This window comes from Rhinichthys klamathensis, unplaced genomic scaffold, assembly GCF_029890125.1.
Source record: "Rhinichthys klamathensis goyatoka isolate OS25496 unplaced genomic scaffold, OSU_Roscu_1.1 h1tg000101l_1, whole genome shotgun sequence".
NCBI classification, from domain to species: Eukaryota; Metazoa; Chordata; class Actinopteri; order Cypriniformes; family Leuciscidae; genus Rhinichthys; species Rhinichthys klamathensis.
In genome coordinates, this window is record NW_026606640.1 from 731,703 (window position 1) to 750,025 (window position 18,323).

The 18,323-nt window shown below is 38.7% G+C and overlaps 1 protein-coding gene across 2 annotated transcripts in view; it reads right to left on the reverse strand.

Moving 5' to 3' along the window:
- Positions 1-18,323, reverse strand: part of rnls (renalase, FAD-dependent amine oxidase) — a 62,463-nt gene that overhangs the window by 3,954 nt on the left and 40,186 nt on the right. For both annotated transcript variants that reach the window (XM_056253080.1, XM_056253079.1), the window contains exons 5-6: positions 15,444-15,617; positions 2,485-2,660 (exon numbers count right to left, since the gene is read on the reverse strand). In XM_056253080.1, the coding sequence (XP_056109055.1) occupies positions 2,485-2,660; positions 15,444-15,617 (350 nt within the window). The remainder of the gene's footprint in view (positions 1-2,484; positions 2,661-15,443; positions 15,618-18,323) is intronic.

The window sequence follows — 18,323 nt, forward strand, 5'->3', positions numbered from 1 at the left end:
TCAAACTGCAGGGCCCGTTGCAACAATCTCCTTAAGCGATAGTTTAAATGCTAAATGCAAACGTCTGCTAAATGTATAATAATCCATTTACGATAGGAAAAAAAAAAAGCTTATCAAATTTAAAAGAGAGAAGAAAAGGTTTGTAATATCTTTTGATGGCGTTCAAGGCTGTGCGTCCAATCAGTTCAAATATTTTGGCACAAATTTCTGTCACTTGGTAGACAGCAAATTAGGCCAATTCAAACATGGACAAGTTGTGTGTCATGCCCTCACCTTCATAAACAGAAGTATGCATTTCATATTATGTAGGGTCGCCACTTAATGTTCAAACTTTTCTGTATAAGGTCTTTAGATATGTTTATTATAGACAGGTCAGGCCAAGAAGCAGGATTAATTGCATACATTATTGTATAATTAAAAATAATTACACCAAATCAACACATTCAATTGACAGCCCTAAATCCTACACATTTATTTGTATTATTTTTAATGAAATTAATGATACACCTAGACCCCACCATGCCTTTTAATTATGAATTGAAGTTATGCATTATTAAGCATGAGCGATAACAAAAGGAATGCACATGTTCTACGCTCAAACAGTGTAGTGCCTGTTGCAAAAAGCATCTACATTTACAGTAGAGTGAAAGTCATGACTCATGAAGAGTCTTTCCAGCCATTAGAGTCCGGAGGAGTCAATGACTTTGACATGTGGTGAGTGCGAAATGTGTGCTGCCGGTTTATGCTCAGCAAACTGTGATGTGGCAAATGACTGTAAGACTGACTCCTGCTCCATGCCTTCTGTGTGTTTGACCGGGAACTGGCACGTGCACAGGTGTGTGTGTGTGTGTGTGTGTGTGAGAGAGAGTAAGCGTTGTGTGCCCGCCTGTGCAGTCTAAACGGGCCTTGGCCCACTCTCTGGCACTCAGCGGGCTCAGCGCTCCCACACAGATGTTCTATGTCCTCTGACCTCAAACTGAGGCCCAACGCTGCATGTCACAGAGGAGCTGAGAGTGTGGGGGCTTCGAAAGAAAATGTCTGTGTGTGTGTGTGTGAGAGAATGCAACTGTGCGAGAAAGGGCGCAGTCCCACACAGTGTGTGAATGCATAAAGTACAACTGTAAAATTGTGTGTGTGTGAGCCAAGTGAGTGGGGGGAGAATATGGATTTCTATGTGTGTAAATCTACCAAGACACTTTTTTTCTTAAACTGTATTTTGTCTGTTTTCCGGTAAAAATATATATTTTTATTCATCATCTACTTCTAATTTATTAGAGAAGAAAAACTGCCAGAAATTGCAAGATAATAAAATAATGTGTCATAAATTAGGTTTATTATCGAACAAAATTTAAAAAAGGTTTATGCTTAAATAACTTTTTGTCAAAGTTTTAATATCTGAAAATAAGTCTTAATATCTTATGCATTTTTGCTTCTCAAGTAAATCTTGTTTTAAGGACATTTAGATAATTTTTTACTAGAAAACAGAAAGAAATAACTATACAGTAGGTTTTTTTTGCAGTGCAGAAAATTCTCTCCATTCAATAGTGAGGTTTGAAGAAGCCATCAGTCTGGCTTTATTAAAAATGTATGTCTTTTGCTGTATAGCAGTGAGGCTTTTATTAGTAGCACTTGCCTGAATAAGCCAAAACATCTCAATTTCGCTCTTGCTATAAAAGATTACACAGAGTGGAGTCTTACTAAAGTAAAGAAAAACTATTTTTCTCCAGAAAATTCAAAATGTAGGGATAAAATAACTAAAAGAAATTCGATAAAATAAAAATGAAATCTAAAAATAATGGATGAATTATTTTTAGTTAATTAATTATTAAAAAACTATAGATGAATTATAAAGGACTGGCCCATGATGAGATGGAACGGGGGATGATAAAAAATGACTATATATATAGTTATGGTACTGCCTTCAGTGACTCAGTTTAAGATGAACTATCTATCTAACTATCTAACATTAAAGTTTACAGTGAATTCTGTTTCAGGCCAAATAGTCTTCAAGTATGGAAAACATTCTAACACACTCATAACAATACACATCATTAATTGCACTACTATACCACTAACAAAAGTTTTTGAAAGAACAGTTGTGAAATATTACAATTTAAAACAACTGTTTTTATTTTATTATATATATATATATATATATATATATATATATATATATATATATATATATATATATATATATTTGGTGCTCAAGAAAAAAATCCTATTATTATCAATGTTGCTCTGCTTAACATTTTTGTGAAAACCACAATATAGTTTTTTCAGGATTCTTTGATGAATAGAAAGTTCAAAACAACAGCATTTATTTGAAATAGAAATAGTTTGTATCATTAAAAATATCTTTACTGTCACTTTTGACCAATTTGCTGAATAAAAGTAATTATATCTTTTAAAATAATTTCTGAATGGTAGTGTTCATTTGAGTTTCTTAGTCAAATGTTCACACACAGATTAATGTCGTCTCACCTGTGAGTACCTCCATTTCTGACACTTGATGCTGTCAGGTTCAGGAAGCTCTGGCATCACCTTTTCCAGCTCTTTCAGGATGATGGGCTGTACCACATTCTTTTCCTCCTCCAGGTGCTGGATGCCAAAGGGCACACTGGTGTGGACCACCACAGAAGGTCCGCAGTCCTTCGATGCTGCCAATGATACACAGATAATCATCAGGCTCACATGTGCCTGCTTAAGTCAGGAATTACCTAATTCACAGATCCTACATTGTGTGCTACAGTGAGAGGAGGACTGTAAAAAGTGAAGTAAGGAAATTTCAAACAGAGGAAGAAATGACGGTGAGATAAACAACAAAGACAGCAGCAGAAAAGCAATGCCACAGGCTGGAAATGCCACAAACAGTTTATTCTTTATTAAAAAAATATAATTTTTGCATTATAATATTTTGCATGTCATAGAAAACATCAACTGGAGAATGTCTTTGACATCATGTGATGCAAGTTTTAAAGGGACACTGCACCAAAAACAGAATATTCGGTCATCATCTATGTCTTTCATTCTTCTGTGTAACACAAAATAATGAAAGTCAGTAGGAAATAAACAACACTGGATCACATTAACAAAAAACACAGACACACGTTTCAATATAGACTATATAACCAAAAGTATTGGGACACCCTTCCAAATCATTGAATTCAGGTGTTCCAATCACTTCCATGGCCACAGTTGTATAAAATCAAACACCAGGCAATGCATGCAGACTGCTTCTACAAACATTTGTGAAAGAATGGGTCGTTCTCAGGAGCTCAGTGAATTCAAGCGTGGTCCCGTGATAGGTTGCCACCTGTGCAATAAGCAATTGGGAACAACAGCAACTCAGCCACAGAGTGGTAGGCCATGTAAAATCACAGAGCGGGTCAGCGCATGCTGAGGCGCACAGTGCGCAGAAGTCGGCAACTTTCTGCAGAGTCAATAGCTACAGACCTCCAAACTTTGTGTGGCCTTGAGATTAGCTCAAGAACAGTGCGTAGAGAGCTTCATGGAATGGGTTTCCATGGCCGAGGAGCTGCATCCAAGCCTTACATCACCAAGTGCAGTGCAAAGCATCGGATGCAGTGTATAGCACGCCGCCACTGGACTCTAGAGCAGTGGAGAAGTGTTCTCTCGAGTGACGAATCACGCTTCTCTGTCTGACAATCCGATGGACAACTCTGGGTTTGCCGGTTGCCAGGAAAACGGTACTTGCCTGATTGCATTGTGCCAAGTGTAAAGTTTGGTGGAGGGGGGATTATGGTGTGGGGTTGTTTTTCAGGGGTTGGGCTTGGCCCCTTAGGTCCAGTGAAAGGAACTCTTAATGCTTCAGCATACCAAGACATTTTGGACAATTTCATGCTCCCAACTTTGTGGGAACAGTTTGAGGATGGCCCCTTCCAGTTCCAACATGACTGTGCACCAGCGCACAAAGCAAGGTCCATAAAGACATGGATGAACGATTTGGTGTGGAGGAACTTGACTGGCCTGCACAGAGTCCTAACCTCAACCCGATAGAACACCTTTGGGATGAATTAGAGCGGAAACTGTGAGCCAGGCCTTTTCGTCCAACATCAGTGCCTGACCTCACAAATGCGCTTCAAGAAGAATAGTAAAAAATTCCCATAAACACACTCCGAAACCTTGTGGAAAGCCTTCCCAGAAGAGTTGAAGCTGTTATAGCTGCAAAGGGTGGGCCAACTCCATATTAAACCCTATGGATTAAGAATGGGATGTCATTAAAGTTCATGTGGATGTAAAGGCTGACGTCCCAAAACTTTTGGCAATATTGTGTATCTTTTTTCATTCATACAGGTTTGGAATAACATGAGGATGAGTAAATGATGACAAAAGTTTTATTTTTGTAAAATGTATCTCTTTAACAAGTCAAGCTAGCTGTTCTATATTCATTGCACATATAACATGACCAACTTTATTTGTTAGTCATAACAACTTAGTGTGAGTAGTGTTAAGTAACAGTACTCAGCAGCCTTCTCTTCTCCAGACGATGGTTTCCTAGTGATATCATCTATGGGCACACCAAACCCCATGATCTAATGCTTTACGGGCCGAGCCCATCGGCAGAGACATGACCCATGACTGAGAACAGGCCTGATTTATCAGCCTTGCACATAGTGTAGTCATTTCTCTAACGACACTGTTTTAAAACACATATTTAATATGATTAGAGGAAATCATGCTTTATTGGGCTCCATAAACATGGGCCTGTGTTTGAGCAGCTGGAGTGATTTGGCCCAATGACTCCAAGTAGGATGAAGATGCTGAAAGCCATTGTTGATCAATGCTTGAGGAACGAGGGCTGGGTCTGAATAAGACCGCAGAGACTAGCTAAAGCTTAATATTAAAGCCTCTGGCAGATTCACATGGTAACAGATTGAGTTTATGATCACCTGTGAGGAGGGGCTTTATACTTAAGTAAGAACTATTCTGTTCAGTAAAGTTTTATGGACCAACAGAGAACGATGAGCCATTTAAATCATGACCACTGGCATAAATGTGGAAAAAGTCAAGCAAATCACATCCACATGCTATACCCATGCCTGGTCCTTAAATAATATTGGGCTAATAAATAAATCAAGTACGCCTGAAAATAAAGTTGTGGATAAAACCCTTGATGAATAACAAATGATTAAGATTAGTTTATGACTAATGGCATCCAAACAGGGCTTTTCACACTACACTTAACAGTGAGTTTAAGTCTTTTTAAACTGCAGATAAGGCTAGTTTTTGATGAGTTTCAGAAGACATCAGACAACAAAATTACATGGCAACATTTCCACAGATGGACAAGAAGTTATTAAAACAAAGTCGTTGAATGTTGTATTTGCATAATCAATATGATTATTATCCTCAAAAATATGCAATAAATAACCCAGTTTACAGTTTTCAGTGTGAAATGCAGAAACTAGACTACCAAGGATAACAGTACAAGAGAATAACGTTTGAGATAAAGTTAAGAATGACCCAGGGTTCAACTTCACATTTTTCAATTGTGAAAAGTCTATAGGAAAAAGCTGGTTTAAGTCAATACCGCCACAGGTAACAGACTGTGTCAATAGAGGAGGTACATGCAAGGAATCAAGTGCCTCTGTTGGATAAATAACAGAACAAAATGGATAGATATAAATTCTTGTCCAAAATTCCAGATCATGAAATACTAGATTGTGCCCTCATAGTTATATACCTGTATGTTTGCACTACCATTCAAAAGTTCAGTGTTGGTTAGATTTTTTTTTATGTTTTTGAGAGAAGTTACTTATGCTCACCAAAGCTGCATTTACTTCATCAAAATTACAGTAAAAACAGTAATATTGTGAAACCTTATTACAATATAAAATAACTGTTTTCTATTTTAATATATTTAAAAATTCAATTTATTACTCTGATGGTAAAGAAGAATTTTCAACAGCCATTACTCCAGTCTTCAGTGTCACATGATCCTTCAGAAGAAGAAGAAGAAGAAGAAGAAGTTTCATTTATATAGCGCCTTTCCAAAGCTCAAGGTCGCTTTACATGGTACCTTTATAATACATTTAACACTGACGCACAACTTTACAATCACAAAGGACACATATAATCACATTTAGACGAAGTACATGTTAAACAGATATGTTTTTAACTGTGTCTTGAAAGCAGTCACTGATGAGATATTTCGAAGTGAAAGGGGCAGTGAATTCCATAATGTTGGCGCATTAACACTGAATGACCTTCCACCTACTGTAGATAATCGAAAACGAGGGATGGACAGTAAACCAAGTTCAGTTGATCTGAGAGAGCGTGCAGGACGGTAGGTGAAAAGTAGATCAGACAAATATGGGGGTGCAAGACCGTTTAATGCCTTATACAGTGGGGGAAATAAGTATTTGACCCCTTGCTGATTTTGCAGGTTTGCCCACTTACAAAGAATGCAACGATCTATAATTTTAATCATATGTACATTCTAACAGTGAAAGACAGAATCCCAAAGAAAATTCCAGAAAATCACATCATATGAATTTATAAAAATTGATAACCATCTGATGAGGAAAAACAAGTATATGACCCCCTACCAAACAGCAAGTATTCTGGCTCCTACAAGCCAGTTAGTCTTTCTTTAAGACACAGCCCCAATCCCAACCAATTATCTACATCAAATACACCTGCCTCACCTCGTTACCTGTATAAAAGACACCTGTCAACACCCAAACAACCATCATCCAACATCACCACCATGGGCAAGACCAAAGAGCTTTCTACGGACATCAGGGACAAGATTGTTGATCTGCATAAGGCTGGGATGGGCTACAAGAGAATCGGAAAGCAACTTGGAGAGAAAAGACCAACTGTCGGTGCAGTTATCAGGAAATGGAAGAAGCACCACACCACCGCCAACCTCTCTCGGTCTGGGCCTCCACACAAGATCTCGCCTCGTGGGGTGTCCCTGATCATGCGAACAGTGAGGAATCATCCCAAAACCACAAGGGGAAAACTGATGAATCAACTGAAGGCAGCTGGGACCACAGTTACAAAAGAAACGGTTGGTAACACACTACGCCGTCATGGATTGAAATCCTGCAGCGCACGCAAGGTCCCCCTGCTCAAGAAGAAACATGTACAGGCCCGCATGAAGTTCGCCATTCACCACCTGGACGACTCAGAAGAGGCCTGGAAGAAGGTTATGTGGTCAGATGAGACCAAAATAGAACTTTTTGGCCTCAACTCGTCATGTTTGGAGGGCAAAGAACACCGAGTACAACCCAAAGAACACCATCCCCACCGTCAAGCATGGTGGTGGCAACATCATGCTTTGGGGGTGCTTTTCAGCCAAGGGGACGGGACAACTCCATCGTATTGAGGGGAGGATGGACGGGGCCATGCATCGTGGAATTCTGGACCAACATCTCCTTCCCTCAGTGAGAGAGCTGAAGATGGGTCGAGGATGGGTGTTTCAGCACGACAACGACCCTAAGCACACCGCCAAAGCAACAAAAGAGTGGCTGAAGAAGAAGCACATCAAGGTTCTGGAGTGGCCTAGCCAGTCTCCAGACCTGAATCCAATTGAAAATCTTTGGAGGGAGCTTAAAATTCGAGTTGCCAGGCGACAACCTCGGAACCTGAAAGATTTGGAGGCTGTCTGCAGGGAGGAGTGGGCCAACATCCCTGCCGAAATGTGCACAAACCTTGTCACCAATTATAAAAAGCGTTTGACATCTGTGCTGGCCAATAAGGGCTTTTCTACAAAATATTAACATGCTGTTTGTCCAGGGGGTCAAATACTTGTTTTTCCTCATCAGATGGTTATCAATTTAAATAAATTCATATGATGTGATTTTCTGGAATTTTCTTTGGGATTCTGTCTTTCACTGTTAGAATGTACATATGATTAAAATTATAGATCGTTGCATTCTTTGTAAGTGGGCAAACCTGCAAAATCAGCAAGGGGTCAAATACTTATTTCCCCCACTGTATGTTAAAAGCAATACCTTAAAGTGGATACGTGATGAAACAGGTAACCAGTGAAGGTCATGAAGCACCGGAGTAATGTGAGCAGAACGCCTGGTGGAGGTGAGAACTCTTGCTGCTGAGTTTTGGACGTACTGCAATCTTGCAATACGTTTTTTGGGAAGGCCAAGAAATAAAGCATTGCAATAATCCAGACGTGATGTGATTGATGCATGAATTAAGAGTTCGGCGTCAGCTAAAGTGAGAGATGGTCTTAGACGAGCAATATTTCGAAGATGAAAGAAAGAGTTTTTAACAATGGAAGAAATATGAGAGCCAAAAGACAGAGTTGAGTCAAATAAGACACCGAGGTTGCGAGTCAGTGATGAAGGCTTTATATGGAAACCATCAATATAGAAGGACTGGTCCATCCTTTTGACTGAGGCTGGAGAACCAATCACTAATATCTCAGTTTTATTATCATTTAATTTGAGGAAGTTAAGGGACATCCAATGCTTTATGTCCCTGATGCATGCAGTGAGTGAGTCAGGCAGGGATGGTCTATCGGAGCTGGTGGTGAGGTAAATTTGGATGTCATCTGCATAGCAATGGAATTGTAGTCCATGCCTGCGTATGATGCTACCAAGTGGGTGTATGTAGATGATAAACAAGAGTGGACCAAGAACCGAACCTTGAGGAACGCCCCGTGTAAGTAAATTGGTGGCAGAATTATGACCTTGTATGGTGATATAATACATTCTGTCAGTGATATAGGAAATAAGCCAGGAAAGAGCGGAACCAGTGATACCAATATCAGAAAGCCGAGAAATAAGCAATTCATGGCAGACTGTGTCAAAAGCGGCGCTTAGATCAAGGAGCATCAAGATGTTTATTAACCCTGAATCCATCGATGAGAGAATGTCGTTCTCACACGCAGAAGAGCAGTTTCAGTGCTGTGAGATGGGCATGGGGTTAAAAAGAACACCTTTTATTTTAATATAATTTTTTTGTTAATGTAGAAGTTTTTAATGCCAATTTTGATCAATTTAGTGCATCATTAACTGAATAAAAGTATTAATTTCTTTGAAAAAACCCTTTGAACAGTTTTTTACAGACTAATTATTTACATTTAATTTAATGTAATTACTTGAATAGAATATTGATCATTTTATTATATGTCAATGCCAATTTATTTATCACTCATTTATTTGTGTTTGACTTACAGTATGTTTATTTAACCCTCTGTTCTTCGGTAATTTTGTACCTAAAAATAATATGTTTTTAAAATTTCTAAAATTAAAATAATTTTTCACTTAAAGGTATTGTAGGTAGAATTTTTTTTAAAAACTTTTTGCCAAATTTGTTTAAACTTTCTATATATATCAATGCATAATTAAAATGTAAGTACTCTGGAAAAGAGAGTATAAAAATCGAGTGTCTGTAGTCCTCTCAGGGCTGTAATAAACACAGCTACTTATCTCCATTCACTTCCACCCCCTCCATTCTGGGCTCCTTCCAAAACCACGCCCCCAAAACACATGAACGTGCGATGCCGACAGCTCACAGCTGGAGGACGCGCTTACTAGCGCCGAGCGGAGTGGAGCAGTGCATGTAGTGACATCATGTCAGACTCACATGTAATAAAATACCTAACTTTATCATTATGAATATAAACAACTAACATGGCTGTTAGTACTCACTATCAAGCTAGCATATCGATACTGTTAAAGTTTAAAATATATTGAGTTTGATTCGTTAACGAGCTAGTAACATAAAGCAAAGCTAAAAACAGGTTGCATTGATACACGTTTTCCCATTACAATCAGTTACACTGTGATGAAGGTGAATTTTGTGTAAGATTCATAACATATACGCCGTGTTTTGCATGTAATTGTGTCTCTTACTAGTCTCTTACCCTCCTCGAGTCAAACGAGTGCGCGCATGTGGGCAGCGCATGTAGCAGCGGGGGTGTTGCCATGGTTGCGAGAGAGTGACAGTCGCCTAAGCCAATCCTTTGTTTCGTCCCGGAAGGAAATAATGAGCTGTGTTTAGTGCAGATTAAACGGTCTAGAGTCACTCGATTTTTATACTCTTTTTATCAGAGTACTTACATTTTAATTATGCATTGATATATATAGAAAGTTTAAACAAATTTGGGAAAAAGTTTTTTAGACCAAAAACGACCTACCCAACCTTTAATCGGAATGGTACGAAACTTGGTAAAGGTTTTGGCACTTGCTATGTGAACAACAACATAAAAAAAAAAAAAAAAAAAAAAAAAAAAAATCATGGAGATGATTCATAAAGGTTAAATGGTCCTGAAAAAAAGTCCCACTTGAGCTACTCGCGATCAAAAATGACCGCATTGGAATTGAATGGCAGATGAATTTCATCTAGTGGAAGCTTTTGGTACTGCACTCAAACAAAATCAAATTTTTTAAGATATCAAGCTCAAATTTGGAACACAACTGGTTTAGATTCATGGCTTTGATTTTATTGAGGTTTTAGAGTAAAACGTGTTTTTGAAAATATATATTTGATGTAAAAAAAATTAAATAGTATTTTTGTGCATTTTTCATAACAATAAATGTACAATTCTGTAACTTTAAGTTCACTTTTTACAACTTTTTCCACTTCAGCAATAATTTGCCCAGTGTCGTCTTAAAAAGAGATCAAACTTAAGTCTGTGCTCTAAAGCATTCAAGATTTACGAAAGTTTAAGTTGGAAATTTCATTTTCAGGTCTATGCTCACAAAGTGAATAAATGGATTATAATAACTACAGCATAAATATAATTTAGAACTATAAAATCGCTTAAAAATACAAAATATTAAATAAAAAACATTACTGAACTAAAATATAGTACATCCAATTAAAAAAATAATTTTTGACCGCCATGTGAAGACCACCAGAGGGTTAATTAGGCTTTTGATTGTGTTAAAAATGGTTTACTAGTTTTTTTTGTTAATTTTCTTATTTCTTAAAACCATTCAAATACAAATATGAAAAAAGCAATAAATTAGAGAACATAAACCATGAGAACATGCTGTTTGAGGATGTAGGAAAAGGTTTCAGATATTAGCTGCAACGCTGGCATGGTTCAAGCGAGGGAAAGAGGAAGTCATTTTTTCAGTGGTATTCACTTGCTTATGTAAGAGTTTACAAGCATTTCAGCTAAACCTAAAAGAGATCACCACATAACTTTTTTATTTCACTTCAAATCAGCCAAATTTATGGCAGGATTGATGGAAGGATTAACTTCACAATTATGGAGAACTGTTTTTGTAAAAAGAACAAAGTATCTGAAGAGATAATAGCTGAAATTATTGTTCTAACCAGTCTAGGTTGACTTTGGCTGACCATTATGAATATCAGAACAGGACTGAAACACAGAGACATGGTCATTTTCCGTTTGCAGAGCAGTCAGACTATATACGTGTTTGGCACAGTGCCAGGCAGGGAGGAGGGGAAAAGGAGAAGCAGAGGGTGAGAGAGAGAGAGACCTTCCTTTACAAAAAAAGAGTTTGAGTGTTTATTTGTAAGTGTGCATGTGCCAGAATGTGACTGTGCATGAGAGAGAGAGAGGTCATGAAGCGTGGGTAGAGGGCTGGCATTGTGCCTGCTGGTTGAGTCACTTATTTCTTGGTGGGGGCAGGGCTTGTCACAAAGTTCACAGGGTGAATAGGAAACTGCATGTACTGCCTGACAGAAAATAACTTGAATTAAACGTACAGTCATTGTTTTCCTCATTAACCCTTTAAGCCCTGAAGGCATTTTTAGAGTTGTTTTTTTACAAAGTGACATACACAAAAGTAAAGACTCTTAACTCCAAAACTATAGCAAGCAGAGTCCAAATGTAGGTATCGTTTGATAGAAAACCTTTTACATTTTTAGGGAAAAAAACAAAAAAACATTACATTTGGACATTCTCATGCTGGGAAACTGCTGATAAAAGACAACAACAAAAAAAGTGTGCTCCAGGGAAATTTTACATATCTTTCTTATTTGACATGCAATAACCCAGTAAGGAAATAAGGTATAGGAGGACGACCTGCATCTGGATCAAATTTTGTGGCGATAGCATAAAGTAATCAAAAGTTACAGCATTTGGAACCAAGGTAGCTTTTTTGTTTAGCCCTTGACACCAGGAAGGCATTTTTAAAATTGTTCCTCCGTGAAGAATATCTCGTGATCGACGCAATGGATTATGTTGATTTTGGACTCAATCGGGAGCATCCACTGTATTGATTTTTTGTAATGCCATTTTCTACGATCTGTGCATGTTTCATGAAATTACAAACGTAAACGCCACGTGAAAGCTACATTTTACATAGCTAAATGTGTGCCTGTGGAGTTTTATGTGTTATAACTCCATGAGAGTATATCTTCAGATCTAAATGACAGATTAGGGTGAATTTGGGCTCTTTTTAATCGTGATCTGCAATAAATAATGATGTGCCACTTTCCACAATCGGAGCATGTTTCATGAAGTTATGAGCGAAAACGACATAAATGCTGCATCCGCATATTATTTACATATGAGTCTGGGGTGGCTTCACGTACAAAAACGTGTTCAAGTTTAGTCAAAGCCCAAAACATTTATGCTTGTATTCTACTCCGTGATAGCTTTCTAATGAAATATGACACATGACTATCTGAGGTGTATGATGTTTTCGACATATTACACACATAATATAAAAATATATATTTTTATATTTTAGCAAATAACTCAGCACAACCTAGGAGTTAATCAAATGGGCTAAATGCATCGTAAAGTGCAGACTCTAAGCTTTCAAATGACACCTATTTTGTGTTGATCAAGGCAGTTGTTTTGAAAAATATGATTATTACGTTTTTCGTAGCTAGGTGGCGCCTGCCGGCAGAACACTCGGTTTTTGAGGGACTGTTTGATCAAAGCGGTCAGATGCATTAAAAAGCTGAGCATTAAAAAGTTTCTAAGCTTTAAAATGATACATATTTTGTGTTATTCCATTCAGTGGTTGCTTAGTAATTTGAGAGCATCAAGCATCAGTCAAACACTAATAACTTAATTTTGATAACCCCTTCGCTTGTGGAATAAATGAATCATGCAGAGTCTGACTGCAACCAAATCATCTCTACAATTACTTTTTGTCACTTTTCATGCTAAAATACTCCCTGACACAACAACACTGGCTCAAGTAATTCACTCACCTTCATGTCATTCTAAACGTGTATGACATTTTTTCTTATGCTGAACACAAACAAAGAAATGTTGTAGGATAAAAAGTCTTTTCATTCTGCTATATTGAAGCACCATAAAGATATCATAAAAGTAGATCATACGGTTAGCCCTAGTTGTTCTTGAGAGTTCATAAGAGAAGTAGTGATATTTGATTCATGAACAAATCTGTAGCGTCAAATCGAATACAACTCACAAAACCAACTTGAAAAATTATCTGCTTCTCGAGTTCAACTCAATGATTTACAGCAGATCACTAGAGGGAAGGATTTTTACTGAGTTACTTTGGTCTATTCTTCACAAAAAGCTATATGATTTCAGAAGACTATAAGAAGAATATAGCAAGTTGTTTGGACCACTTTTACGATACTTTTATGGTGCTTTAGCATCCTTTTCGAAGCATGAAAGCCTCATTAGCCATGGGTACTAAACTCAATGAAAAGAGAAACTGGCAAATTTCTTTTTGTCTTCCACAGACGAAAGAAAGTCAAACTTGTTTGGAGCAACATGAGGGTGAGTAAAAATAACTGAATTTTCATTATTGATCGGACTATACCTACAATTTCCTCCCTTAATTACATACATAATGTTTTAATTAGATAATTAATCACATCCAGAGAACATTAACGTCCATAACGCCCACATCCAGACACATTAGTATTAACTACTGTGATCCCAATCCCATCTGAATCAGTACATGAAATGACAGACATCCCATAATTATACCTTTAACGTCCTTTAGAAAATGGCATTCTCATTTTTCTTTGGCATTCTGGTAGCAAGTTTCATACTTCATATGTAATCAAATTCATATCAATTATGAACCAGTTCTGTTTTTGGGAAACCATCATCTAGCCCTGATCTACCTCATTCCACATTTACTGAACGGCATAAATGGGTTTCTCGCCAGACGCTCAGGAACACAGTAATAGCTTATCATTAGCGGCCTGCCAAAAAGTTTTCAAAGAGAGCTTGGGGTGCTCTGTGAGATCAGACTCAGACCTACTTTACTGGAACTACAAGCAAAACACATTACAGAAATGAAAATGAAGATTAAAGCATGGTCGCGTGAAAGCTGAGGAGGCTGGAAGGAGTGTGCCGGGCTAAAAGAACAGCACAGCAGAATGCAAAATTTAACAGCTCCCCTAATTATGATGTTGCCCTCGGAAACACTGGAGTGGATGAAAGGTGACAGGTGTAGAGGCTGTTTTCACAAGACTATTTCCACTGGGCTACTGCAGATAAACCGTCATGGACTTACAGGCTTTGTGAGGAAAAACTCACAAACACAATCACATGCAAATTCTTCACAAATAAAACAACTTTTTCAGTCATGAGTACACAAAAAACATACCCAACGACGCACACACACCTAGAATACACACGAGCTCTGTTCCCAAACTTAATGAGGTGCCTCGCTGTTTGCGGTCCACATAGACTTAATAGAACAAAAAACAAAACCAACTAATAAAATTAAATGCTTTAAAAGGGTCTAACACAAATGACACACAAACAGTGACAAAACTGACTTTTTTGTTCCATTTCGTCTCTGGCTCATCATCTGTTGACTTTCTAGCAGCTCCCTGTTTTAATTACTTAAATGTGTGATATGACCAAAATCCTTACCAGGATATAAATCTCTTTTATTGCCTTTGTTACAGCACTTTTATATGTATGTACAGTATATACAAATCTATATCATCGTTTTATATTGTAATATCACCAGGCTCTAAATCTTGCTCTATAGTAAAGCACTAAGGCATAATAGACATAACAGTATGACTTTCTGTAAAGCTGCTTTGAAACGGTGTGTATGGTGAAAAGCGCTATTAAATTTGACTTGTGCATTTGACTTGCTAAGAAATTTGACTAGACTTGATACGTTTTCAAGGCAGACAAACTCAGTGCTGTAATTTAAAGAAAACGCAGAAAAGGACAGACACTGACAGGAACAGGGTGGAATAGCAGGGACAGGGTATTAGAAATGTCTTTAGGGCTGTCAACCAAAAAATTAACATAAAAACAGACTTGTCACCATCGAAACAGTGTCATTTTTGACACTGTCTGAAACTGATTATGACCATGACCATGTGTAAAAGTCAATGGGCATCAGTTTGGATTTGAAAAAATAAATCGGATTTAAAAACTCAGATTTGTGTCCAGTGTGAATAAAGATCTTGAAACACAGTGAGAGAAAGAAACAGAAAATGCAGAGAAACAGAATGAAACGTCAGAGCGGGAGTTGGAGATGAGAGGAGGAAAATATGAAGGCACTGACCTAAATTGCGCTTTTTATCATCTATGGCGATGAAGCGAATGCAGGGATTATTGGAGACGTACTTGGCCGCCCAAGGGACGTCGATTCGTGCGTCGGCTTTGTAGAAGAGTCCAAGTGCGTAGCGGGAAGAGTAGCTGACAGCCTCCAGCTTCTTCCTCTGATTCTCCCCCATCACTGCACAGACACACACAAACACAACAGCACAGGATGAAGCCTCTGGGCCTCCGTTAGTTCATCTCTCTGCTCACAGAGTTGGTGCCTGTGAAGAACGGGACTGTAGCATTCATAACGCACAAGATCAAATGAGGGAACACTGTGCCGTCAACTCACAGAGCTTCTACAGCACCAAGTCTGATAACACAAATGGGTTAGTGTGACTTGAGTGTGTGGTTGATGTGTAGTGCCTATAAAACACAACCAACTAGCCCCTTTTTGCAGCTGAGATGAGCCATGCGGAGGTTGAAATGGACAGTGAGTGACACTTTAATGAGAACGCGGTGCATGGACTGATTCGCTTGTGCATGTGGGGCTCTTTTTTTTTTTTGTGAAAAATGCTGTCCTTGTTTCCTGTCTGGAACATCTGTTATTTATTGGAAACAAGCAGTCACACTAAGGCCTGCTTTAGTTATTTAGGGCCCACAGGTACTGAGTGTAGTGGAGGTCAAAGGTCAGCCCTTGTGGAATCAAATGCATATTTCTACTCAAAGACACCCCTGTTTCCAGTAAGGAAGAAAGCATTTCACGGACAACCGACAGAGAGACCTGATCAACATTAGTCTATCTGAGCAGTATCTTCCCCTCCTGAAGCAACAAACAGATGTTTGGTGAAAAGTGATGAAAGTGATGATGCTAACTCATCATTTTCCCTTTGCACATGTGTGATTCAGTTCCAAAGGGCAGTGTCAGTGTCAACAAGCTCGGGCACCCCTCTGTGGCCCCAGTAAATCCATATACCGTTTAAAGACCTCATGAAATCAGTTTCCTTTCCTGTGTTGATGTAATTCCTATTGAAATAGGAAGTTTAGGTGGGACATATCGAATGGCCTGTCCTTTATAAAAAAGCAAAGAAAAAAAAAGGCATAAGTCAGAATTTTTTATTCTTCTTTTAATGATTCCGGGTTCCCTAACTGTTCAATTAACAAATTTATATTAATTAAAAAGCCTATTATTTCACATATATTTAATTATGAAATATATTTAATTAACATTACATTATTATTATTAATATTAATTTGTTGCACAGTTGTAACCTGTATGTTTTTGTCTGTATCACTGAAAGAATACAGACGCAAGAACCGAAAAACGAAACAAACGTAATTTGATTCCAGTATTTTTTCCACTCTGTAAACGGTTCTTAATTCAGATAAAATCTGTGGATATGAGTCAGCAATATTTTGCTCTTTTATCCGAGAAGAGAAAGGCTGTTCATCTGCTAAAAGTGTATTCTGTCAACTATAGCTGTAATAAGCATATAGACAATAAATGTACAGTAGAATATAGATAACCTCAAAGGTCCCTATCAGTCAGTCACATTTCGACGTTACGTCAGAACTGACTGATGCATTGTAATCTTGCCGAGAGCCCAATCACCTTTGAGTGGTAACAAAACAAGCCAATGTCTAATATACAAGCCAATAATCGCGGTTGTCTGAAACAATCGCGGTTAGATCAAATAATCGCGATCAGACAGTTATTTAATTATCGCGACAGGCCTACTGCCCCTCCACTGTTGCGTCTGTGGTTAAGCTGGTGCCACTTGCATAGTGTCTGGGGGCCTGGCTAGCACTTCCTGGCCTATCTCGTTGGCTCATTTCGAACTGTAATTCAGTTCACCTGGCGTCCCCCCAGGTTCAGAAGTGTCTTGTTTACCTCAGTGGCAGAAAAGGATGCTCCTGTCCTGCTAGCGGAGATGCAGTCCTTCTGGCAAGAGATGCAGTAAAGCCGGTCCCTCCCGCCGAGATAGGTCAGGGTTTTACAACCCGTACTTCATTGTACCCAAAAAAGGTGGTGGGTTATGGTCGATCTTGGATCGGCGTGTCTCAAATCAGGCCCTTTACAAGCTTCCGTTCAAGATTCTAACGCAGAAGTGCATCCTCATGTGTTCGCCCCCAAGATTGAGCGAACGTCCTGAAGGACGCGTACTGTCTTGACTTTACCCCGACAGACAGTTCCAACGTTTTGCTTCGAGGGTAGGGTATATCAGTACAAGATCCTCCCCTTTTGGCTGTCCCTGTCGCCTCACGTCTTCACTTGCCCCGCTAAGGGAAGTGGGTGATCGCATTCTCAACTATCTTGACTCTGGCTCACTCTAGCTCAGCTCACTTTCCCTCTGAAAGCTTAAGTACAATTAGCTCACTGACCCCATAGGAGGAGAGGCCATCCTCAGAGGTTAAAAGTCACCACACAAGTTCCTCCTCTCTCTCTTCCTGCTTCTGCTGGTCGCTGTGCGTGTGTGGGACCGGAAACTCTGTCCTACCACGCGGTCGTAACAACACATCAAGCTATGTGCAACTTCCTCGACCATGACGGAGTTGAACTAAACATGCAAGTAGGGCTGTGCTCAGAATATCGATACAACGATACATCGTCATGAACTCCTGGCGATGCGCGTATCGATACAGCAGCTTCCGTATCGATGTTGTGCTTTTGAATGTAGCCAATTCAGGGCTCGAATTTCGGCGCGGGTATTGCACATAATTTTAATAATTCCCGCAGCTCTCCCACTTATAATGCGGGAAATTCCCGCAAACATTGATTCACTTTAGCTTGTAGGTTGTATTAGTAAATGAATCCACACAGATTATAAAATAAAATCAGTAGTTTTTAAACGTTCTGCGAGACGCAATTTCACAAACAGCGTGAGTTCAATGGTGCTGCGTC